This window comes from Rhodamnia argentea, chromosome 6 (assembly GCF_020921035.1).
Source record: "Rhodamnia argentea isolate NSW1041297 chromosome 6, ASM2092103v1, whole genome shotgun sequence".
NCBI lineage: Eukaryota > Viridiplantae > Streptophyta > Magnoliopsida > Myrtales > Myrtaceae > Rhodamnia > Rhodamnia argentea.
Window position 1 is genome coordinate 30,111,606 of NC_063155.1, and position 25,375 is coordinate 30,136,980.

General features: G+C 43.6%; 5 protein-coding genes across 6 annotated transcripts; 4 read left to right on the plus strand and 1 right to left on the minus strand.

The window, feature by feature from the left end:
• Window positions 1-314: 314 nt before the first annotated feature.
• LOC115752216 (probable pyridoxal 5'-phosphate synthase subunit PDX2) lies at window positions 315-4,621 on the plus strand. The gene is made up of 7 exons (XM_030690314.2): window positions 315-529; window positions 637-764; window positions 1,524-1,611; window positions 1,753-1,826; window positions 2,103-2,279; window positions 4,053-4,150; window positions 4,219-4,621. The coding sequence occupies exons 1-7, from the start codon at window positions 331-333 to the stop codon at window positions 4,343-4,345; spliced, it is 891 nt and encodes a 296-aa protein (XP_030546174.2). The 5' UTR covers window positions 315-330; the 3' UTR covers window positions 4,346-4,621.
• Window positions 4,622-6,227: 1,606 nt separating this feature from the next.
• LOC115752215 lies at window positions 6,228-7,936 on the plus strand. Its single transcript, XM_030690312.2, has 2 exons — window positions 6,228-6,710; window positions 6,949-7,936. Exons 1-2 carry the CDS (start codon window positions 6,407-6,409, stop codon window positions 7,683-7,685), a joined length of 1,041 nt encoding a protein of 346 aa, XP_030546172.1. The 5' UTR covers window positions 6,228-6,406; the 3' UTR covers window positions 7,686-7,936.
• Window positions 7,937-8,470: 534 nt separating this feature from the next.
• On the plus strand, window positions 8,471-11,000 carry LOC115752253. Of its 2 annotated transcripts, XM_030690355.2 has the most exons (5): window positions 8,471-9,270; window positions 9,482-9,569; window positions 10,415-10,456; window positions 10,575-10,667; window positions 10,875-11,000. In XM_030690355.2, the coding sequence occupies exons 1-4, from the start codon at window positions 8,659-8,661 to the stop codon at window positions 10,637-10,639; spliced, it is 807 nt and encodes a 268-aa protein (XP_030546215.1). In that variant the 5' UTR covers window positions 8,471-8,658; the 3' UTR covers window positions 10,640-10,667; window positions 10,875-11,000. The 2 variants fall into 2 exon arrangements, with proteins under 2 accessions (XP_030546215.1, XP_030546214.1); XM_030690354.2 differs by having other exon boundaries at window positions 8,473-9,270; window positions 10,575-11,000.
• Window positions 11,001-14,972: 3,972 nt separating this feature from the next.
• On the plus strand, window positions 14,973-16,067 carry LOC115752168 (fasciclin-like arabinogalactan protein 12). The gene has a single exon (XM_048281375.1). The coding sequence runs from the start codon at window positions 15,078-15,080 to the stop codon at window positions 15,909-15,911; it is 834 nt and encodes a 277-aa protein (XP_048137332.1). The 5' UTR covers window positions 14,973-15,077; the 3' UTR covers window positions 15,912-16,067.
• Window positions 16,068-18,567: 2,500 nt separating this feature from the next.
• On the minus strand, window positions 18,568-20,745 carry LOC115752166 (zinc finger protein GAI-ASSOCIATED FACTOR 1-like). The gene is made up of 3 exons (XM_030690216.2): window positions 20,344-20,745; window positions 19,846-20,248; window positions 18,568-19,620 (listed from the first exon to the last, which is right to left on the minus strand). The coding sequence occupies exons 1-3, from the start codon at window positions 20,435-20,437 to the stop codon at window positions 18,702-18,704; spliced, it is 1,416 nt and encodes a 471-aa protein (XP_030546076.1). The 5' UTR covers window positions 20,438-20,745; the 3' UTR covers window positions 18,568-18,701.
• Between the last annotated feature and the right edge of the window lie 4,630 nt (window positions 20,746-25,375).

Below are 25,375 nucleotides of genomic sequence, written 5' to 3' on the forward strand. Positions count from 1 at the left end.
GCAGAGCACTCCAAATATCCTTTTTAACATCATATGCATTTTGGCTTATGCATAAATAACCCGATATAACTCAACATTGTACAAATTAAAAGTTTAAGGACGACAATACATATTGAATCAAAGTTTAGGAACTGTTTGTGGTATTATCCCGTTCGAAATTAGAATCTCTTGCTCCAATAGTATGCACATCAATGGGGAAAAATTTCCACACATTTCATTTAACTAGTTGACCTATTTACACAAGGGGATGCAAAATGTAGAAAAGAAACACGAAACATGAATATGGCGAACATAGATTTTGCCTTGTATAAATATGGGTGGAGAGAGAGAATGCCCACCAAAAGGGCGGCTTTTCGAAACGAAAGGCCTTCACAATTCCATCACTCCACGTCTCTTGCTCTGACGATTCACAGGTCCGCTCGTTCTCCCTCCCTCACCCCCCAACGTCTCTCGAAGCGGGAAGAGCAAATCGCGACGATGGCGGTCGGCGTCCTCGCTCTCCAAGGATCTTTCAACGAGCACATCGCAGGCACGATTCTTCCCTTCATCCTCCGCGAGCGTGCGTGTGCGCCGTTGTCTGTTTTACATAGGCTCGTAACCAAGAGAGGAATCTGTCTCTTGTTGTTTGTTCGCCAGCGCTTCGCCGGCTCGGAGTGAAGGGAGTGGAGATAAGGAAGCCGGAGCAATTGCAGAGCGTCGGCTCTCTGATCATCCCCGGAGGAGAGAGCACCACCATGGCCAAGCTCGCCCACTTCCACAACCTGGTTTGTACTCGCGCTCGGTCACCCCGCTCACGCCTTCTTTTGGTTTCCGATCAACTGTTCATTCGCGACGGGTGTCATATTTGGATTGCAAACTGAGACGCGTCAGTGCCGCTGTAGGTTTCGGATTGGCAGTGTCAGTGTAATAGCGTTGCGTTTGCGTGTTCGCGGCCGATTGTCTTCTAGTATCGGTTTTTGCCGGAGTAGGATGAAATGAGGTCACTCTGTCTTGGACGATGTATTCTGAGAATCCCACAACCTCGAGGGACTCTCGCCATATAGACGTGTTCATCTGTAGTGATTTGCATTTTGTCGAGTATATTCGTCTATGTTCGCTTTGGCAATGTCAATGGAATCACGTACCCGACAGCACAAGATTAGGACAGGAAGCTGAGAAGCTGTCATTGCTGCGTCGATTTTAGTGACTGTGGAGCAAGTTTAAGTGCTCTCCACCTTTGTGAATTTACGACCAGTTCTCTTTGAGCAGCTTTTTGTGTGGAGTAGGATGAAATGATTTTTCTCTTTTCCTGAAATGTTTTCTGAGGATGGACATAAGATTGTTGGTTCATTCCCTTTTTCAAGGAAAGGTGAGTCCATGACCATTATTTCTATTTTCTGTGCTGCATGCAAGTTAGGTAGCATTTCAACGTGCCCTGTACAATTTCACGGACTTGTGCTGAATTAATTTACTTTTCCCCAGTTACGCTATCAGCAAGGTACACTTATTTCAGTCATTTGTAACCAAGTACTCCAATTCTGCAGTTCCCAGCTCTTCGAGAGTTTGTTAAGATGGGAAAGCCTGTCTGGGGAACCTGCGCTGGTCTCATATTCCTGGCTGACAAAGTAACTGGTGGGTCTTCTCTTGTAGCTTCATAATAGGCCTGAAGATTGTACTGCTACAAAATTAATTGTTTTGACATTCCTGAATGCAATGTGAGGAATACTGGTGATGAAGTTCAGATAGTTGAAAAGGGATGCTTGTTTTTCACAGGACAAAAAGCAGGAGGACAAGATCTTATTGGAGGCCTAGACTGTACTGTCCACAGGAACTATTTTGGCAGTCAGGTCTGCATGCCCTTATGATTCTGAATTCATCGCTCTACTTTATTTATGACGCATTGTAGCTGTTTCTGTGAGAATAATTGTTGCACTACCTGCTGTCACATGCGAGATCGTGAGCGTGACCTCGACTTTATCTTCGTGTCCAGTAAATGTAACTTTTATGCCGAAGTGATTGTTATGATATCACAATATCTGTGCCTGCATAAGAGAGAGCACGTTATTGCTTTTATACAATGACGTGTGAATTGACTTTTTCTTTTCTTTTTTCCTTACATCAAGATTCAGAGCTTTGAAGTGGATCTTCCAGTACCGGAGCTTGCAGCAAAGGAAGGAGGTCCTGATACATTTCGTGGAGTTTTTATTCGAGCTCCTGCTATACTTGAAGTAGGGCCACAAGTTGAAGTGCTTGCCGACTATCCAGTTCCATCTGAGAAACCGATGGATGAAGCTCACGAGGTATGGCATGCCGGTATTCATTTCATTTAAGCAAGTTCATTTGGTATGGTGAGATTTGGTTTTTCAAATTTGTCTATGCCTCATGGTTAGGTTTGCATGGATATGCTTCTGACTTTATAGTGGTTGCCAATTCTTTGAAGGTTTTGAATCGTAAAACATGATTTGTATCTGTTGGGTTTTTCCTATAAGAGTTTTGTTTGCACCATATTGCATCTTTTGAGTGCAATGGCGCGATGTTTTAGTTGCATATTATAATTTGTAGCTGCCAATTCTGAAATGTGGGCTTAATTCAACTGGAGTTGTCATTTCCCTGTCAATCCTCTTACGGTGCTCATACGGGCTCTATTCATTTGAATGGCCGAAGTTGTTGTCATGCAAATATTCCAGTGAGTTGATGGGATAATTTGCATTGGAAAGCCCATTAAGTGTGAATTTCAGTTTCCAATTGAGGAGCAAGAGTAATACCCCTTTTGATTCTTTTATTTGATTTCATAGATTAGTATTAAGTTCCACATTTTGGTCCATGCTCAGGAACATAGTTATGATATGGAATATTTCTACCTAAAAGTTGTCAGTGGCAGTCGCTGTCAAAGGTCTCCTATATAAGGAGTTACAATAAGTTTAGGTTCAGTTTTATAAGAAGGAAGTTTGTTCACTTTGTGTATCAAAATTTTGGTTGACTTTTACTTTTCTAACGGTCTAGAACAATTAGATTGATCGAGTAAAGGCACAAATATGGAAAAGTGATAAAATGAAGCAGTAGATATCAACCATCATTTCTGAGAACAACGATCAAATTGGACATTCTGTTTAGTCTTCAGTTTTTCTTGAGGATGCTTAGCCGCGATTTCCAGCGAATTGAGTTTGGGCCTGCTGATCTACCTTACTGCCCCGCCTTTATGCCTTCAGTTGGATTAGAAGCAACACTGCTGATACTATGCATTGGATCGACCTCCATCATGTACTTTTCTTTTGCTCACTTTCATTTTGATGTGTTGAGAAAGCGGCCTTGATGCAAGAAAAAAGTTGTTTTGATATGATCTGGTAGCCATTAGAACAAATTACAGGGTTGCCATACTAGTTTTGGCCATGCATACTGTTTCCCTTCAGGCACTGTCATATGGGTGGCTTGTGCAGTGAGATGCAGGGCAGCTTCATCTCGTTGGCTTGTAGTACAAGCAGCTCATCAAGTAAAGATTACAATAGTGTCAGAGAGCTACTAAATTTGTACTATGAGCTTGCTGTATCCTGGTTCGACAATGTTGACCCAAAGGGAAGTGACGGTGAAGGGGGCTTTAAATAAGTCATAGCTTGAAATCTAGGTATTATTGTGGAAGTTTTCTTCTATGACCTTTTTTAATGTTGTAGGTTCCTTTTGATGTTACATTTACTTCAGTGAAGCTTGAGGCTAAGTGAAATTCCTAAGTCTCAAAGTGTGCCATCACTTTTTTTTTTTTGTAGATGATTTATTTGAGCTCTTTTGTTCTTGTTTTCCTGTTTGGAGTCTACATTAGTATGCTTTTATGGTTGCCTAAACCTTGTTCTTCAATTAGTAGATGCACCAGATTTTTCTGTTTGCATTGTTCAATGAAATACTTTTCCCTAGTAGGTGATCCATTGGACATAGATCCAATTTAGAACATATTTTTCCTTTTCCTGGGGTATCAAGATGCCCTTCTGTCAGGATCTCTCTCTTCCCCAGGAAAGTTTCCATATATCACATTCCTGTAATTTATCTCCTTCTGAACCTTTCTTTGTTGCTGTAACATTTAGGAGAACAAAGGATCTGAAAAGAAAGTAATTGTAGCTGTCAGGCAAGGGAACTTGCTTGGGACTGCCTTCCATCCGGAGTTGACAGCGGATTCACGATGGTAACTTATCTACCTAAATGAATGTCATTTCTACCTTGTATCTCTTTGATGAGACATTGCTTGTGCAGGCATACATACTTCCTCAAAATGGCGAGTGAAATCGAAGGAGGAGCCTCGAACAGCATTGTGGCGGTCGAAGGAGGTGATTTGACTTTCAACCCACAGCCAAATAATGATCTCCCCATATTCCAATAGTTTCACTTTCACCTTGTTGACCTGGGAACATTCTTTTCACAGTCATATTGGTTTCATTGATAGGTTACTTTATGATGCTCGTCCTCCCCTCATGTCTTAGTTTTTGGGTCCAGCTTTAGTGTTTCCTCCTGCGTACTGAATGTGTATATAACATTCCTTCAAAATATGGTTACGTCGATGTCCCGGTTGTAAAAAATAAGTTGACGAAACTTTAGTAATTCCGAGGTTTAACTGTATGAATTTCCATTGTTAAAGCACTGAAGATTTATTGGAGCAGAGTCCATGGTAATTCTGTTGACTAACTCGGCCAGTTAAGGTCTGTCCCGTGGGTAAAAAGTCGGGCATTTTGAGGGCGGTGTGGACTGACCAATCTTTGTGGCCGATGTGAGCAGCCACTAAAACGCGTTTGATGTACGCGCACTTTACTCTATAGCTAAAGGGTTTCGTTGTTTGTTGCTGGGTGCAAGTAGTTCATTTAATTCCCGATGACCATTATCGAATTCTGTAGTATCAAGACTTAGACTTTTCCCATTAATGTCCATGGCTTTCTGCTCCAGCAATAAAGGTTAGTTGATTCTTCCAAGATTGCTTGGTCAATGCTAGTTTAACTTAGAACTCTGGCGGGAGTTGCCTCCCACAGAAATATAAAACCATTTTACTATATTATCTGGCAATCATCGAATAGAAGCTGAACTCGGAAGCTTTCGGACGATAACGATTAAAATCAAAGTGTGATCACACCAAGCATGCGCTCTACTTTACCTTAGTTCCCATGAGGTGTTCCTTCTGTTGAATCCAACGTAAATGAAGTACTAAAAACGAAACAAGTGCCTTAGTAAAGACTTGAGATTTCCATTAAAGACAGATGTAGCAGCTCGGAATTACGTGTGAGTTTTAGTCTGTGGGAACAGCGGATCCAAGGCAAATTTAAGGGTGGCTCAAAGTTCAAACCACATGGACTGTGCGTAGCAGAAACGTAACGAAGTATCTGCTTTGGAATGTATAAAGTGGAGTTTAAGTTTCCCAGAATGCATAAATTATCTTTTCTCCTACTCCTCCTACTCCTTTTTTTTGTTTAATTCGGATATGATAAGCTGGATCTTACTCATATCTCCTCAGGGAAAAGCAATCTTTCGAGCTCAAAAAGTGGCTTGGCCCAGAGAAAGGGAAAACTCCCTGCCTCGAGTGGAGTTTAGGTTCTTACATAAGGTTGAATTACTCTTTCACGAGTTCAAAAGCCGCATGGGCCTGCCCCTCAGCACCATGACATGTCACATTCGAGGGATGAAAACTTGTCTGAAAAACTTCTCAAGCTTGATACTCTGTCCTAACCATCATAGCTAGTCATAAGAGTACCGCAGCGGTTATTTTATATAAAGAGGAGTTCGCTATGCATGGGCCTAAGCAAGAAGAATTAATGTGCATTACGGTAACCCTTGCTTGGATTAGAGGATTTTGAAAAAAAAAAAAAAGTGTTTACCTCTCAGTGAATTGTTGCCATGAGAACAATATTAAGCAACTATCGAACTTGAAACACGGATTTTCTTGAATACTAAAGTCCTAACCTGAGTTATAACTTGTCAGCTTGCAACTAACCCCTTGGCCGAAAATTTACTGGTTTTGCTTCCGGGAATGTGGATAATGAGCAGAGAGTGAATCTTATGACGATTACCGTAACTTCAGCAATTAAGTAGAGCATATGTCGGCAAGGTCGATAAGTTTGCTGCAAGCTCAAGTATTGCAAATAGCATTACAACTGGCACACAGAAGCTTTACGCTCTTTCAAAATTTAAAATAAGACTTATAAAAGATGTTAAGAATGGTCTGTAATTCTTAGTCAAAACCTATATTTATTTAGGAAGCAAGAAATACAAGGATTAAGCCGAACTCCAAGGCCTTGTTTAGGTTAGACATTTTCACATTTCCATATAAAGAGGCCTCTCTCAACATTCTAAACCGTCCAAGAATATCCATCATTTTCTGCTGTAAGCATCTGATAATCAACAGAGGAAGAAAGATTAAGAGAAGCATATTCGGGGCTGCGATTGCATCTCGAAGACAATGGAGGGAGGAAAGCCATTGATCTTGATGGCTATCCTTGTGGTTATGGTCTCGCTGGGGGCGTCCATGGTCCAAGGGGCGACGAACAACATGAAGACTTCTGACCCCAATTCGACGAAGTACGTGATGTTACATAAGTCATCTTCTGGCCGGGAACGAGCGCTTTGCGTGGCGTTCGGCAAGTGTCATCTCAAGAAGCTCACTTGCCCTGCTCAGTGCCCGGAGAGGAAGCCCAAGAAGAACAAGAAGCAGAAGGGTTGCTTCATCGACTGCAGCAGCAGCAACTGTGAAGCCACTTGCAAATGTAAGCAAGCTTCTCTCACTCTCCTGATACAACATTCCTACGTCTTAAGCTGGTTTCTTATTGCTACTTTGAAAACACAAGCATGATAGTTGTCTTTCTAGTCTTGGCTAGATTTATGCAGACAAAATCAGTGAATCCTCGAGATCGATTTTGACACAAAAGTTCTTCTCAAAAAGTTTGAACCATGGGGGAACAGGATCACGTATTGCTATTCACCCCTTCTTCTTCACTCGCGCAGATAGAAAGCCCAACTGCAAGGGATATGGCTCTCTCTGTTACGACCCTCGGTTCGTGGGCGGCGATGGTGTAATGTTCTACTTCCACGGGGCAACCGGAGGGAACTTTGCGCTCGTCTCCGATGACAATCTCCACATCAATGCCCACTTCATCGGGACCCGCCCTGAGGGACGGACACGCGACTTCACGTGGGTCCAAGCCCTCGCGGTCATTTTTGACAACCACACCCTCGTCGTCAAAGCGAAGAGAGTCTCGCGCTGGGACGACAATGTAGATGCTCTCAACGTGATTTGGGACAACGAGGCGGTCCAAGTCCCCACCGACGGAGAGGCCGAGTGGAGGCATGAAGACTTGGACAGGACCGTGATAGTCGAAAGGACCGATGATACTAACTCTGTGAGGGTGACAGTGAGCGGATTGCTCGAAATGGACGTGAGGGTAAGGCCGATTGGCGAAAAAGAGAACCAGGTTCACAACTATCAAATACCGAAGGACGATGCGTTCGCTCACTTGGAGACACAGTTCAGGTTTTCTAATCTGTCAGACCTTGTTGAAGGAGTTCTGGGCAAGACTTACAGGCCAAACTATGTGAGCCCTGTGAAGGTCGGCGTTCCGATGCCGATGATGGGTGGCGAGGACAAGTACCAAACACCATCTCTGTTGTCACCTCTCTGCAAAGTTTGCCGGTTCAAGGGGCCAACTGGGTATGCTAGTGTTGCGGGTGTCGCTCAGTACTAACCATGCTGATAACAAAAAAATTGTTCCTTTTCTCTCTCATTTTAATCAAAGAAGACATCTGTGTTTGCATCTGTTTTGTGGGGTCTTCTGCTTTGTACTTGAATGATCTGTGCGTCTACAAAATAAGGGACAAATTGGCCCATGATGTCGTGTTCTACTAAGCAATTTCTCAGAAAGAAAGTGCCTGAGCCTCTTTATACGTCCCTTCGTAACGTAAACGAAGCATTCTCAGTTGGTCTGTTCTGCAAGTCGAAAAGAGTCCTTCATGAATCTGTCTTTCTTCCCTTTAATTGCGCTTAATAGTCACGAAGGGTCGATAAAACTTAAGACAAACTGAACATGGTGGCTATTAAACTCAGGTTCAGGACAGACAGCTAGATAAGCAACCTCATGAAGAATCTGTTATAGAGGAAGAGAAACTACTGTTTTGCTAGTTCGGTTTTCCGCCCACAAATGGCAAGCGAGCGAGAGATGCATTCGCTCGACTCGATAACAAGCAAGACAAGCGAAACAGAAAAAAACGGCATATTAGACTGCAGGATGGCGAACCTAGGCATCCTTGTAGCACAATGTTCGGAAATGCTCTGGCTACCTCGGCATTGCGGCGCTCTTGGTGCCGCAAAGATAGTCCCTTCGCGAGTAACCGGGCAAGGATGCCTGATCTGCATCTGCAACGGTGTTTCGGCCAAATAGATTCGCTAATGTTAAAGAGAAATTAAAAAAAAAAAAAAAGAGGCGGGTTGCCTTCAGCAATGAAGTTGGCGGGAAAAAATCATTAAAATGATGAGAATGTGCTTGGTGGTAACAAAGATATAAAAAGCCAGAGAAGAAGTAGAAGTTAGCCTCCACTCAAGGCGGGCCGAAACGGCCCACGATCAGATGAATCCCCAAATTGGCGTTGTGCCCTAATCTCCCCTCAAATTCGATCGCCTCTGCAAAAGAATCGGCGCCAATCCATGGAAACGTTGAAACGATGACAGGGACCAAATCCAGAGAGAGAGTGGGAAGCTCCCAGACGTCGAACAAGAAGAGCAAGGCCGACGCTCCCGCCATTAAAAACAAGCGAGAGACGCCTCAAGCCGGCAGGAGCAATGGCGTCGCGCCTGAGCCTGAGGTCCTAATCGTCCCGTCCTCGAGCACCGAATCGCAAGCGCGGGAGACCGAGTCGAAGAGAAACCAGAGCCCGAAGAGGCGCGAACGCGACGCTGATCCGGCGGGCAAGAAGGAGCGGAAGCGTCGGAAGCCGAAGCAAGGCGGCGCGGGCAAAGGGGAGCGCGCATCGAGCAAGAGCAATGGCGTCGCGCGCGAACCCGAGGTTCTGGTCGTTCCTTCCTCGAGCGCCGAGTCGCGAGGAGGAGAGCGGGAGGAACCGAAGGGAGATCGGAGCGCCAAGATGCGAGAGCTCCTCACGGGCTCGGCGGTTCAGAACAAACGGAAGCATCAGGAGCGAGAGGACGGCGACGAGAGCAGGGACGACTCGAAGCTCTGTAGCTTCCCGATGAACAGGATCAAGACGATCGCGAAGAGCGAAGAGTCCGACTCGCGCATCAATCACGAGGCTTATTTCGTCATCAACAAAGCCACGGTATTGCTTGTTTTAGCTCTGGTTTTGTTGGTGATTCCATACTTGTTTCTGCGGCATTTCCCATAGTTGCTAAACCCTGGGAATCAAATCACCAGTCACTCCAAGCCCAGCTTTAGTATTTCGATGGTTTGATGCATTCATGCTTGCTTTGGTGAGTGACGAAACCTGTGTCCTGCTTCTGGTTCTTACTCAGCTCCTGGGATTGTTGCAGGAAAAGTTTATCGAGCAGCTTTGCGAAGACGCGTATGCCTTAGCTGCTGCCCGCGACCGCAAGAAATCTTTCCAGTATAACCACCTGTGTAAGTTCCTCTCTCTCTTTCGTTCAAACTTCAGCTCCTGCGACAAATACAAATTGAATGCTTGATGTTATTGTGATGTCGAGTTTCGCCATGTAAGGTTCGACATCGGGTGTACTTTGGTTCCACCTTTATTTACTTGATGAAGCTATAAAATGTTGTGGATTTGTTGGTTATTCGAGTTTCATGAATGGTTTTCAGTTGTTTTAGAAACAATTTCTGGAATGATTACACTTTGAAGTTTCTTTGAAGAAACTTTTGAGGATTGAGGCGGGGAGGCCCTTGGCTTTGGTTCGACAAAGTACCGCGAGTAAATTATTCACTCGTTATTTGGCTCGTGAAACCTATTTCTTCCCCCGAAAGGGAGTTGTGTCATTTCATTTTCAAGTGGAAACTGGAATTTGCCCTAGCTTAATTGTCTGCTGCTCTGAATTGCCTCGTCCACTTTTCATTTACCCTCCTCTAGAGATACGGTTGTTCTTGTCTGGTCCTTGTGGAATTCTTCAACTTAAATTGGCAATTCTCGTTCGAGTGTGTAAGTTCTCCTTGGTAGCGGAGAGAGTGAATAGGGATTTCTGACCTGAACATGGAAAACGTTAAAACACATTCCACTGCGGAATAACTATGCAAAGCTATCTTTTGGTGTACTTGCTTGGATGAACTTGATACTTCTCTTCAAGGCTTATCTTGATCATCTTTATTGTGAATTAACGTATTTGAGCATGACTGTACTTACGACACTTCAATGATGAAAGTCGCTGTAGGCTGAATATGGTTGTTCGACATTTTGGCATTAATCTTTCTTAGTCATACTGATTATTTCTTGTGTGTTTTTATTTTTTCTTCAGCATCACTTGTTTGCGAGTGGAAGAGATATGACTTTCTTTCAGGTACTCGTTTTTCCATTCCCATATTGATACGTCTGATTAACTTGTGAACTTTTGTTATCGATCATTTGTCTGTCCAATGATAGCATCACCTATTCATTGACATTTGGTCGTGTGCCAGATTTCGTTCCGGTTAAAATGAAAGCTGAAGATGCATTGGCAGAGAGGAAACCAGAAGAGACATGATATATTACAATTCTTAGGTCAAGAAGCTGTAAGTCGATTGAGAGGGCTTCAATTTGTATGAGCATCTTATCCTGTTGTTTGGTTCCTCCAATAAGAGAATCGAGCCAGCAAAATGGGCACCTACATTTAGCCGCAGATGATGTCCATATGGGTGAAACTTTTTGTTGGCATTTTACATTTGTTGGCATTTTACATTGGAGAGGATTGATGCTTATACTTCCGGTAATCTTTTCAGCATGTAATCTCTCCTGCACGCTGGACGTGGATGGTGAGGTAGCTTCTTGTGGGGGATTTCTGTGTTCAGTAACTAATTTGGGATGGACAATTACTTGGTAGTTAATCTGATTCTCGGCCTATGTTAGATCTCCTTTGAGTTGTATACTAAAGATATTGAGATCTGTGATGAGAATCTATTCATGCAGACACACGGACAGTCTAACGAGGGAGAAAATACTCGGTGGTTACAAAGCGCCACGTCAATTGCTGACGGGACTTGTGTTTTTTTTATTTATGTTGTATAATAATAGTTCACATGTGTCTGCTGAGTTTTGAATTAAAAGAAAAATTCAATGTCTCTTCTTCCTTCTTCACCCATGAGTACACCCCCTCCTCCATGGCTGTGTCTTCTTGTTCGTCCAGGCTTTGCTCGTCTAGATCCAGTTCTGGCCTCGTGGAACTCGCTGCTGTTGGGCTCCGTCTTCCCAACGAAGAGCTTCATCGCCATGAAGAGCTCTATCTCCAGATGGCAATGGAGGTTCATCCAAAAAAACAAGGGTGGTCGGGTAAATGGAGCTTGTGGTCCGAACAAGCTTGTGCTCAGAAACAAAAACCAACAAAACTGGAGCTTGAACTCGCCACACACACAAAAACGCAAACACACGGTTTGTATTTTTTCACCTTTTCGCCCTATAATTTCACTCCATCGCCATCTCTCCATCAACATCACTTTCTCTTCACTCTGTCTCTTTCCCAAATTCCTCTGCATCGTCAGTTCATCGCAACCCCTCGACAGAGCCGACCTAACTTCCAGATCTAGAAGTTCGCCCAAATCTGGAGCCATTGCTGCCACCGATGATGGCTTGTTCGGCGTCGACGGCCATGGACAGCTAGATCTGGAGGGTCGACCAAAAGGAGTCCCGAACGCTGCCCGGCTGCCATGGAGTTAGACCGGAAATATAAGGGATGGAAGAGAAAAAAGTTTTTTTTTTTTTATTTCAACTCAGTGAACATGTGTCAATTTATTATTGGACGCAACGCCATGTGCACAATTGCCTTGGCGCTTTATAACTACTTAATACTTTATCTCAACTGTGGAGAGTTGCATGTTTGGCAATATAGCTAGGGATAAGTGCATTTGACGTATTAAAACTTGTCATGAAAATGTAATCGAGTTTTAAACTTTTTCAAAAATGCAATTGAGTTTGAAAATTTATCCAATTGATGCAATCAAATCTTTCCATTTACAATATCAATTTATTTGGAAAATATCGATGTGGTATTTTAAAATAAATATGTGGTATTTTAAAATAAATTTATCTCTCCTATGTGATATTTTTTTAGTATATTCTTCTTCAAATCTTGTTTAAATTAGATTAAAAACTAAAAAAAATGAAGTTTTCTTTAAATAAAACAACATTAAAAAAAAAAAAAAAGAATGGCACAGCCTTGCCTATGGGGTGCTGCCGCCTATCTCTGGAGGGGCTGGAGGCCGAGGGTGGCTGATCCTTGCTAGCCTTGAGCAAGGTCTTGTCGACCACAGGGTAGAGGCGGCGTTGCCTAGATCTAGGTGAGCCTTGCCGGGTCTAGCGACCTCCACCGGCCCCCTTCGGCAATGGCGGCGGCGGCGGCGGCGTCCCACCAACGTGGGCCTTTCATTTTTATTTTTTGGATTGTATTTTTATAGAAAAATTTAGCCTTTTTTTTTTTATCTTATTTAAGAAAAGAATAAAACATGGCATGTAGGAAAGAGAAATTAATTTAGAAGATTTCACGTTAGCATTTTCCGTTAGACAAATTGATGGTGTAAACAGAAGCACTCCATTGCACTAAATTCGACAAGTTTTAGGACAAAAGTGCACTTCGACAATGAATTTTAGGACCTCTAATGCACTCAACCCAAGTTTTAGATGGATATCCAGATGCTATGCACTGGATTCATGCAGTCACTGCCGTAAGCTCTTATTTTTTTTTAGCTTAGGAAGCGGGTTACGATCAAATAAATATGATTAAGCCGTCGTGTGTTTGCCAGCCATCAGAAAGGGAAAGGCGAATGTCGAGATAGATCATGCTGGGATGATTGATTGTGAATCTTACCCATGGCTGTGCGCGCGCGGTGGCGTCGAAGATTCAGCTGTTGGGCCCCCTGCGAAAGGTACCTTGCGCTTGAAGGGTGCAAGATGCAAGCCATCAGCAGCGACACAGAACTGTACACAACAGCTATAATATGGGGCTTCTGATGCATTCTTTTAAGGAAAGATTAAACAAATGATCCACGAGCTTTAGCCTGATGTACAATGTGGTCCTCCCGAACTCCTGGTCTGTTCAATGTAGTCTCGCATCTTTAGGCACTTGCTCAATTTAGTTCCTAGACTCTATGAAAATGTCCAGTGTTGTCCTGTTGTCATTCCCTTAATTCAAATTCAGGGACAGTATTAAACACTTTATATAGCTCGAAGACTAGCTTAAACATGAATCAAAAATTTGTGAAACATATTGCACATCGGACCAAACTTCAGGGACCATTTGTGTCGATATCCCTTCTTAAAATGTGCCGTACGAGCACGATGTGATATGGGGCTCGAGTGTAGCAAACAGTTTTTGCGAGAAAGATAATTTTCTTCGATAGCATAAAAGAGCCCGCTTTCTGCTGCAAACCTGGGAAGAAGAAACTTACATCTCAATCATTGAGGACAAGATTACGGCAAATCCTGTCTGGTTGAGATTTCAGTTAGTCCATTCGAACGGAAGTGGCGAAAGACGTCAGCTTTTCAAGCGGATGATATTTCTCATGTATGTTCCGCGGCGCCAATCACCTTGTTTGTAACTGGACATCTGAAAGACCTACCAAGGATTAATAATGGGTGAGGTGAAATGTCCGTTTCCTCTTCAATATGGATCCAGGGATGCATTACAGAGCACATGAATGCCACTAGCTAGTCTCGGGCAGCGTTTGGTTCCGCTTTGAATATGAGATTTGTAAAAATGCAAAGCCCTGAGCATAAGGAGCTTTGGGGAAAGGCAAATTGCGTTGGGTAAAAAATTCAATGTAAAGTAATTTTGAGTCGTGTAGTGTTTGGCAAAAGAAAATTGCAAATGGCTTTGACTGTATTTTTCTTTATATATGTAAAATCAAACCCTCCGGCGAAGGGCTTAGGCCGATTGCAAGTGAGAGTCACCCAACGCCTGGAATTGTGCGACCTAGGTGACAATCACCTGGGTTGCGCGATCTCGCTGACCCCTGCTCTAAGGGGTAAAATTGGATATATTTAATAAGGTTTTGAGGGCAAAATAGGCAAATGATGATTTTCATTCATTAAGGCCTTCAAAATTTTGAAAATACTGAAAGCTCAATGCCGGTTCCTACCGGCATTGAACTTTCAGCCTTCCCAAGGCCAGCTTTCACCCCCCTAAAGTCCCTTGGGAATGGTTGCCAAACACTCCAAAAAAAGGGCTTTCAAAATGTTGAACCCAACTTGGATCAGAGCTGAGAGAAATGCAAATTTCTAAAACCACTGGGACGTTTGGTGCTTGCAAGTAATGCATTGCCCCACTTCGTGTTTCACATTTCAATGATGAATAACAAGGTACTAGGGGAAAAATGAAAGGGGAATTCCCAAAGTTTGCTATGCAGAAGTCAAACTCAAATCCTCATCAAGGCGATGAGAGCGTTGGGCCCTATCCTCTGCAGCAAAAAACATGAATCTGAGTTCATCTCCCTTGCAAAAGAGATGGAAGCCGCAAAAGCTTCTTCTCTCCTAAGTTTGTTGGCTAGCAAATTGATTTTGTACCAGAAATAAATACAAAGTGAAATCCAAGCAATCATGCATGGCCTGATTTGCCATGCCCATTTGATCTCCCCCTCTGCTATTTTTCCTGCTTTCTCAAGCAAACTAGTTGCTGTAACAGTGAATTGTTCCCACAGCTCTCTCTTTCTGTCTCTCTCTCCATTTATTTCATCCATGTTTTGCTTTTAGCACAACACTTTATCATTGAGGTGCTAACTACTGAATTCCCCCTAACTAAAAATTGTAACCTCTCACCTAATTTTCATTTTCTCCAAACTTTAGTGATCACCACTCTCTTTCCCAGGTTTCCAAATAAATTGCAAGTCTCTCCCTCCTCTTTCCCTCACACAACGCAGCAGGCTTCTTCAAGGACCACTTCTTCACTGTCCTCTCTTCACAATCCCTTCCCTTCACCAAGCGCAGAGAAAGAAAGTATGATGAAGTGCCTGTCGTTTCCACTCCTGCTGGTCCTGCTCTTCCATTGCTCTGCCACCTCGGCTCAGCCTGCGGCAGCCCCGGCTCAGCCTGTGTCTCCCCCGGCTCCGCCTGTGTCGCCCCCGGCTCCGCCTGCTTCCCCCCCGGCTCCGCCTGCCTTAGGCCCGGCTCCGCCTTCCCTAGGCCCGGTTCCTGCAGGCCCACCAGACATCACGAAGATCCTCGCCAAGGCGGGCCAATTCACGGTGCTGCTCAAGCTCTTGAGGGTCACCTCGGTTGACAAACAGATCAACGCGCAGCTTAACAACTCGAACAACGGCCTAACCATCTTCGCCCCGAACGACAACGACTTCTCGAGCCTCAAGTCTGGGACTTTGAACCAGCTCTCAGCTGAGCAGCAGGTCGAGCTCGTGCAGTTCCATGTAGTCCCGAACTTCTTGTCCGTGTCCCAGTTCCAAACCGTCAGCAATCCGCTGAGGACGCAGGCCGGTGGGAGCGGGAAGTTCGAGTTCCCACTGACTTTGACTACTTCCGGTAGCAGTGTGAATATATCGACTGGTGTCACCAATGCAACAGTGGACCAAATAATATATTCAGACGGCCAGTTGGCCGTGTATCTGGTGAACAAGGTCCTGCTTCCTATGAGCATATTTGGCCCGAAGCCACCCGCACCAGCGCCTGCCCCAGTGAAGCCGAAGAAGAAGCCAGCGGCTTTGGCGAAGAGCCCGGTAGCCGACAGCGTGCCAGTGGACATATCCGGTGAAGGGAAATTGATGGTGCCTGGAATGATGGCGGTCATTGGATTGAGTGTCGTTGGGACATTCTTCTCGTGACGAGGTAAATTTGGAGACATTACGAGAATGATCAGCTTGAAACACAGAGGTGGGTGGTGGGGGGGGTCACTTTTGGGTTCTGCAATGAGCTATTATTTGGTGAATTTGGTTGAAATAAATCTGAGTCCCGATGGTAGAACATGCCAGTGATGAGAGAAAAAGAGAGAAAAAAAAAGAGTCAAAAGTCTGTTCTTTTCTTCTTTCCTTTCCTGTGTTCACTGCTTTCGGTTCTTATGTACTCATTTATTTTGCTGTATTATTTCTGAGGAAGTGCTGTGTGTTCCTGGATTGTGAAATTGATCTTCTTCCTCTTCTTCAGTTTGCTTCCTCCATCATAACGATTTGAGAACATTAACGCCCCTAACAGCCATTCTGTCAACCTGCATGATGTTATCAGTCACTCTTGCACACAACTGACAAAACAATGCATTTAACTTTGGTACCCATCAAAATAAGCGGCTACCCAAGGGGCAACATAAGAACCGTCTAGACAAGAAATGAACACAGCTCGCTCAAGAACCCTAAGGATTTTACCGTGTCTTTTCAAGAAACATTGCATCTTCATATGTAGCCCAAAATTCAGGGGAGAATGGCAAGAAGTTTTAAGCTCCATTTGTTTTGCGAAAAAGGTGACGTGTGTGAAAGATATTTTTCAGGAAGTCATTTTTTAGAAAAATGAAAATATTTTCCGGTGTTTGGTTGAGGGTGGAACATATTTTCCGCTATTTGGTATGGAAAATCTCATTTGATTTTCTGCTAGACTAAAATTGCCGACGTGGACCCCGACTGTCCTACGAGACACAATCAACACTAAAGTGAAAAAATTTTATAATTTTTTTAGACATCGGGATTTTCTGATAATATTTTTTTAATTTTTATATTTTATATTCTTTTCTTTTCTTCTACCAATGCTAGTCACAGGCCTCTACAAAGGCCAGCGAGCTAGTGCCTCGCTTGTGACTGATTGCCAGTCATTGCCGTGGCCGGCGACCAACATAGGAAGAAAAGGAAATAAAAAAATAATAATAAATAATTAAAAGAAAAGATTGGAAAGGGAGGAAAGATGAGGGAAAATGTTTTCCTCTTTTTAAAAAGAGGAAATCGTTTTTCTTATTTTTGAAATTGTTTTTCCTATGAATGGAAAATGTATTTCTTGATTATTTTATTTTTTGTGAACCAAATGCCGAAAAATATATAAAAAAAAAACATTTTCCAAGGAAGTGAAAAACACAAGGCATCTATTGGTGACGATGACACAACGATCAAGCCATCAGTGAAGAAGAAGTCTGAACTGGCTTCGTGAATTGGGCTTGTGCATGTGTTTGGGCCTTCTTTGCCTTTCCTGGGCCTAACCTTCTTACGATGATTTCACTTGGGCCCAACATCATAAGCCTTGAGATTCTACAAGCCCAATACAACATCAATCCCACGGTACTTGACTGGGCGCCTAAACTTTCCCCGGTCTTCGGACCGAGCTGCACGAGCCATAAACTCGTCTCACGTACGCTTCGAAGGCCGACCCCACCTCAGCAATAATGGTGAGGCTCGGGCTTAAACGTTTCTTGTTGCTTATCTTATCTACGCTATCTTTTTCAAAGGAGGAGAAATTGAATTCTATCTCCTTTTCTTTTCATCTATCCTATCTCTAACCATCATCTCTCTCCGATTTTTTATCTACCTCTTTGCAGAGTACGGGAGTCGAGCCCCGCACTTATGATACTAGCGTCCCCACCCCTCAATCCTTTTACCAACAAAGTCCCATGCCTATTGGCATTTGATCTCTTCTTTACAAAATCCAAAAAATACCCTCACAAGATTGCAAAAAAAAAACTTATGAAAAGTAGGAATAGTTCGTGGATTTGAGGGTCAAGTAACGGGATGGTGCGTGTCGGATCTAGTAGCAAATTTCAAAAATGACGTATACTGTGACATCCACTTTCAAATGACATCCTTATCCTGCTCCATTTATCACGGTCTCTGATTTGTTGGCGCGGTAGATCGCCAGCCGGTCTATATAAGGAATTTAAATTCATTAATACAACATGTCTACATCAAATTCGTAGAAACTGCCCTGTGCTTCGCCCCCCAGTGATTGCCATGGAATTACTTGTAAAGTCCGCCGTGTCGATCCATCTAAGAAAGGGATTACTCTATGGGGAGACTTCGGTCAACGAAGTCTTCGGTCTTCTGGAGATTACGTGTGATCGAAGGACAATCTCCTAAGTGAGAATTGGAGGAGGAATAACGTCCGAAGCATGTGAGGGTCCGTTCCAATTAGTCACAGCAGCACCTGACAATTTTGCCAGTGGAATGATGTTCTGTGTGAAGCGATGTCGACGTACAATGCAAAAGTAAAGTGTTTCACACTTCTACATGGATGGAGAGATGGCCCCGGCCGCTCGAGCTGCTTCGCGTTTTCTTTCCTTTTCGCTCGACGGAATGTTTACAAAGTTTTCGACTCACATCTTAGCGATGGAATAGTCCACTGTTTCGTTAACTTCATGAATTAGATAAGATGCGAGTCAAAATTCAAGTGGGTGACTTAAATATGAGTTGATTGAAGCGTCTCCCTTTCTTGCCGATATACTCTCGATCAATGCACCTGATGCTCAGAGACGAGTTGTTTCGATTATACTTGGGTCGCCACTCGCACGAATTAGCTAGAGGCAGGCTTGATTGAAGCGTTAAGCTTTCTTCATTCTACCTTCCCATGATATATGTTTTAAGTATGAACTAGCTTTTTTCATGAATTCCATCAGTACATGAAAGTATATTAGCACAGCTAACTAGCTAAGTAAACCGTACTGGGCTCAAATCCGTGGACAATGAACCCAGTGAAGCAAAATCTGCTAGGCCTTGCTGGTTGACGTTTGCTCTCGGTTTGTCTCCAACACCAAGAAAATCCCGAGTCCAATTGCCTTCAACCAATGCATGATTCAGCTTCCCTTGAACAACTCTCAGTTGGCTCACATTCCCATTGGCTTGCATCGCCATATTACTCGGCGTGTTCTCAGTATTGGCGGTCAGTGAGCTCGAGTCGGAATCGCCTAAGACCAGCACATGATCTCCCACAGGAGAACAAGTGACTGCAGAGGACAATGAACTCAGTATTGACTCGTTCAAGTTCTGAGAAAGGGAACATAAATTTGAAGCGTTGGGAAAATAAGATGACGATGAGCTCATTAGTCCGAGACCCATGTCATTGATGAGTGGTGGATTGGCCATGGTAGATCCCAATATTGCTGCTTTTTGTAAGAGTGCGGTGGCTGACATGAGACCTGGGCTATGTTGTTGTGGATGATTCTGATCGCTTGAACCATACAAAGAACTCAATGCATCAGATATCGAACTCTTGCTCTCTTCTTCCTCCTTCACACACTGAGCCAACTCCCAGACGGATGGACTGGACCCAAGTAAGGACGCACTCGGCAACCCGAAAATGCTCATCGGCACTGTAGGAATGAATTCCGGTCGGTCACTGCTGAACACCGAAGCCAACAATGCATTGGAAGATGTACCGGCGAATCCGCAGCTGTTCAGATGAGGATTGGCGAATTCCGGGCCGAGTAATCTGAAATTATCAGGGACTGTTGCAGCTGACTGAGGAGGAGCCAGTGTTGGGTCATTCCTGAAGTTTGAGGAATTGAATTTTGTGCTCTCTTCAGCTAGAGCATCACAAAAGGCTCTGTGGGTGATGAAGCTGTCTTTCCTGCATCACGATGCATGATCGCAGCAATAAATATCATCTCAATCATATTCAGTATAAATACACAATGACAGAGCCCCTGTTGCGATCAAATGAAGACAATGAAAGCGCCTACTGGGTTCATTTATGTCCCTCAACCAACCCAATCATTCCAGTGCTATATAGAAGCTGAATTATGCATGTGCGAGTCCAAAACAAATGAATGAAACGAGACAAGTGAAAAATTACCTGGAGAAGACGGTGCCACAATCACATTTATACTCTCTAGTACCACAAATCTTGCTGTGAGCCTTCCAATCTGACTTGACTGCATACTTCTTGGAACACCTCTCACACTTCCACTTCTTCTCGCCGTGCTTTCTGCTGTAGTGCTTCTTCACCCCCGTGAGGTCTCCGAGAGCTCTTGATGGGTCATGGTGGACACAGGTTGTCTCTGGGCATATGTAAACTCTCTTCCTTGGCTGGTCTCTGTCTTTGGTTCTGCGCTTCAGCTTCCATGGAAGGTTGTGTCCTCTCCTGTGAAGCTGCAAGTTCTGGTCCCTTTGGAAACCTTTCTTGCACACGTCGCAGACGAAGCGGTGGGTGGCCATCAGAGACTTTGGGGAGAGAGCAATCACTTCGGCATCTGGATCTGCTCGAACATTCGAAAGATAATCGAGGGTAAGATAAAAACGAGAGCTTCATTCGAAACTCGAAAAGCTGTCTGTGAAAAAGTTCAAAACTTGCCTGGTGTTCCCGGCAAGTTTCTCTTTTTATTGTTTGGACTAGAGCTGGGTTCTTGAACAAGTTGTCTGGCTGAAACAAGAACATTTCCAGACATCGTTTCCACTGATATCTGTAACTGGGCGGTCTTTTGTTGAGGGATAAATGAACCTCAAAAGCTACAAAAATGATATTCTAAGAGAGAGAGAGAGGACAGTAGAACTTGAAAAGAGTGGAGCGAGGGAGAAGCATAGAGAGATGGATCAATCTCTTGTCCCTGAAATCGATGAACCGGTTAGGTTCCTACTCTACAAGTTCTATCAGACTCTTGCTGCAGATTTCACATTTGAGTCATCACTAGTTATAAAAGAAGTGTAAAAGCTAGCAAAAATGGAGTTTGGTTCTCTCTCTCTCCCTCTCTCTCCTTATCTTGCACGGCTCTTGTCAAAGTCGGTCAGCCATAGACTTAGCTGGACCCCTCTCTCTTTCTCTCTCCATGTGGGAAGCAAGAAGAAACGATGAAAGGGATACGCAAATGTAGTTCGATTGATACGTTGTTTTTGGCTGACAAAGATCAAACATGTAGGCCTCATAATTCACCACCTAACGTTTTACTCCTACTTGTGTTACACGTGAAGTAGCTTGCCTGGAAAGGCCAATTCTATTGTACGTATAGCAATTGATCAGTCCATGGTGGCAAAAGCAAAGATTTTGAAACAGGGCTCTTCTCCGTTACGTTCGGACACGAACTTTCCGTCGAAGATGGGATGAACTCTGGGCAATAAACGACACGCATCAAAGGCAGGGGAAAGTTCCCGCAAGATCTGAAAAAGGGGTTAAAAGGGTCGAATCAGGGAATTCAGGACATGGGATTCCCAAAAGGCCGAGCAAGAGGAAGATGGTGGTGGACAAGGCGATGAACAAAAGCTGTCATCCCTTTACAGTCACTCATCACGGTGAAAGAAAATTTGACAGAAAAAAGGCGAATCGATTTAAGAGAGTCCATGTCAAATAATTGCGCATCATCAAAGAAGATCCACAGATTCCACTCACTCGAGTGCCGTCCGTGAGACCTGGCTCGTTAAACTGGGGATTAGATTGGACAGCGTGGGGACCGTCGGGGTCCCGCCCCGTTTGCCGTCGCCGGTCAATGGAAACGTTTGTGGAGCAGAGCATAAGGAGGGGGCCTCCAAATGGAGAAATTCTTGCCGGATTCCCCAACCCCGTTTGTCAACATGTCTCCCTATGCATCTTGGTTTCATCCATTGCGGCGGTTCCAGAAATCCTGGCCATGGGCGAGATGGATCGGCACGTTTATTTCGGCTTTGAAAATGGACTTTGAGGAAATGTAGATATCTTTAGTCTAAGTGGCTTCGGAAAATACAAATGATGCTTGGTAAAAAATACTTTAAAATGCAACTTTACGCCGAGTAGTATTTGGCCAAAAAAAAAATTACAAGGGGCTTTTGACTACATATTTTTTTGTTTCTTTTTTTCTGAAAAAAAAAAGACCAAAACACTTAGCCGATCGGCGAAGGGCTCCCGGCAGCCGGTAAGCCGATCTATCGTCGTTGGTAGAGGCCGCCTGGGGTTGTGCGACCCAGGCGGCCTTCACCGACCCACTGCGTCCCTTGAACTTGCTTGCCTATGTGTTTGTTCTAGGTAGAAGGTGAAAAGTAACTAGCAACTAGGGTTTCAATTTTAAAGGAGGGGTAAAAATAGATTTTCTGTAAAGTTTTGAGGGTAAAATAGGTAACTGATTAATTTTCATTAATAGACCTTTCAGCATTTCAAAAATGCTGAAAGCTTAATGCTAATCCCTATCAGTATTGGGCTTTTAGCCTTCTCGAGACTAGGATTTGGCCCAATGCCCCTTGAGAAGGCTTGTCAAACGTTCCATCATTTTTTAAAAGGATTTTAGAGGTCCAAAGCTCTTTGAGAAAGTTGAACCAAACGCACCGTTCGTCCCGCGTGCTCAATTTCAAGCTCTTTGAGAAGACGTATTATTAACTCTTGAAAACGTACTCTGGACATCTATTGACCCATTACGAAGTCTTCCACGAAATGCGCGGGATTGAGTTGATGTGCCTAAGGTTTTAGCGGGCGCTTAAAGGATTCAACCGGCAACGCGAGCGACCCAGACGACGGGGGGCGCGTGAGAACAAAGGCAGGGAAAGTATTTTCCAGGAGGACTTGATCCTTGTCAAGTACCATGTAACGCCATCAGATTCACCGAATTCACTAAGACAGGATGAGATTGGTAGGTCCATTTCAAATTTGGCCAATCACAGGATTTTAACGTCACATGGAAGCGGGGAGAGAGAGAGAGAGAGAGTGAGAGAGAGGGAGGGTACGACGTAGGAAGGTTCCTACATCTACTCGTCAGTTTCTTTGATGGAACCCGGTCCTTTTGACTTTGCTACGTTCCGATGGACGAGAGCCGCAAGTATAATGAGTTACTGAACAAATCGTCTTGATTAGGACTTATACCTAAGGGAAATGGGGAGAAACAAGATGATTTAGTCATCACACAGGTGAAAAGAGGATCAATCCTCTAAGAGTGTCAACACCTTTCTTGTGTTGAAAAATTACGTCAAATCTTAAACTTGTTAATACGGAGAATACTATCAATTACTGCGAAAGGGTCGATTGTTGCACATCATCCTACTGGTAGGCCGAAAGAAGATCTTGAAAGTAGGACATGTATGTAAAATCCCTTAAAAGTGTAAACCGCATGTGGAATTTCTACCTTGTAATGATTGCATATTTGTTGCGTGTGCGTGTAAGAGGTGTGAAAGAAAGAAGTCTCGCATTGAATGTCTGACGCTAAAAGAAGCACCTCACAATATCTGTCGGTTCATTAACTCAATGACTTTGTAAGTTTTCGCATGAATATGCATCCCGACTAGGTATGGCAATGGGTCCAAGTTATGCACTTTCTCTTGAAACCCCCGGTTAGAAACGTATCGAACTTCAGCCACACTTCCCCAAACAATATCCTACCATTGCCTTAGGCTTTTGATCTCTTTGATGAGTCTAGTTGTCGATCCAGAGCAGTCGTCTCTTCATCCAATTTTTTACTGTGTGCTTAGCTCGTATGAAGACCTAAGTATGATCCATGGATGTCCAAACCTGTACCCTGTCTTACCCCGTTCGATGGCTCAATATGACACGTCTCGACGGATAATCTCAATACAAACTAATGAGACACGTTCTACATGAGCTTCAACTTTGGATTAGCTAAGTTCGATTGCTGGTCCACGACAGGCAACTATTGGGCCTGCTTTTTAAAACCATGGGTCAAATATGGCCCAAATCATACAAAACGAAGCATGAATCGCTACGGATGAGCCCTTATGATCTCTTACCATCCTTCCCCTATTTTCGGGGCGAAACTTTTTCGAACATTCAATCATTTCTGGGAGAATTGTTACAGCAACTCGATTAATGCGAGCCCAGTTAACACCTAATGGCTCACTTATGCTGAACTGTAGTCATATGCCTACACTGATGCAGCAATATTCTTTTAAAAGGAAAAGAATGCCGCAACAACAATTCTCTTGGGCGACACAAGCAGAAGATAAAAAGTTCCCCCCACATGTTCGTCAACGCATAAGAGACGGGAGCACCAACTCCGAGGATTCTAACATCAATTTCTTCAGGAAGAAAACAAGGTTTCGTCGATCTTAGCAAGGTTCAAAACGTGAACGTGTACACTGACTTCTAAACAGATGAAGTTCAGATATTATCCTGGTCCCTCCAATAAGGAAGACATAGGACCTGGGTACCATCGTCCCCTTTTTCGTCTTTATTTAGGGGAATTTGCACGGGGAACTCTCTTCCAAACACCTCCAAGCTAAAATCTCTAGTTTCTATCTGAAATATGCCAAAGTTGGTTCGACCATGAACGTGCCCTGAGAAAAGAATATAGTATTCTAGATCATGGGTGATCATTATACCACGGCAGAGTCTGGCTCGTGATGCACTTTCTCATCTCAATAAAATCACATCATGTACGTTACCCAATGAACGAACATTCCACGATGCATTGGTCGTGTCATCACAACTTCTGTGGTGTAAAAGATTCTATATGGACAACCTCCTCTAAAATACATAGCCCGATACTCTGCGGTGGACGGAGTGATAATAGTTGGTTCCTCTTCCTTGCACCCATATTACCATGTTACTTCAAGGATTAAGTTGCATGATTCTACTAAGTCATAAGGCCGAACCTCCCAATGTTGTCACTTCTCATCGAGAGCTTCGTTTTTCCATTTCTAACCAATAAAGTTGGTTGGGAGAAACCTAGCCTGCAAACAAAAGGAAGAAGTTAAGATGGTCAGTAACCTGAGAAATCGCCAATGCAGCTCACATTTCTCAATTCTTTCCACAGACTGCGGATATGAAGGAGGTACTGTAATGACATGTTAACATGTATCAATAAACTCGATGCGCATTTAGATTTGTCAAGAACAAAAGCAGAGGAAAAGACACATAAGCTGTGCTTGCAAGACTCCAAATAAGTCAAGTGATATATGCAGCCAAGGTTCAGCTGTCAAGTTTGTAGCCGCGGTTATAACTTGCATGGCATTTTCCGCATATCTTGCCTCGGCGAGAACAATGCCCTAGGATGAATATAGCCAAAGAAAGCATCTCTACAGAAACTTTCAGAGCAAAGCTCCTACTTCCAAAATACATTGATCATATCCAACCAAAAGGGATGGCTTGCAGCTTTTAGTTTTCATGTCATAATCTAGAGGTCTATCCAGGTTTAGAATAATCGAGAACATTTTAGGAGGATCCCTCGTGCATACACAATCTTGAGTTCAGTTTGCATTTATTAGGACAAACAAATTAATAAAAGTAGGAAACACACCGATATCTTCACCTTTTCACACCGGCAATGCGTTTAGTTCTCGTTGATTTCAGCTTTTCTCAATGGAATAAGGCATGTGGTGCATGGAGAACTTTCAAATACGTCGATCGACAATTAGTATATATTTCAAACTTCTGGGATAGGTTCTTTGTCTTGGTAATTTGATGCTAATAGCTAACA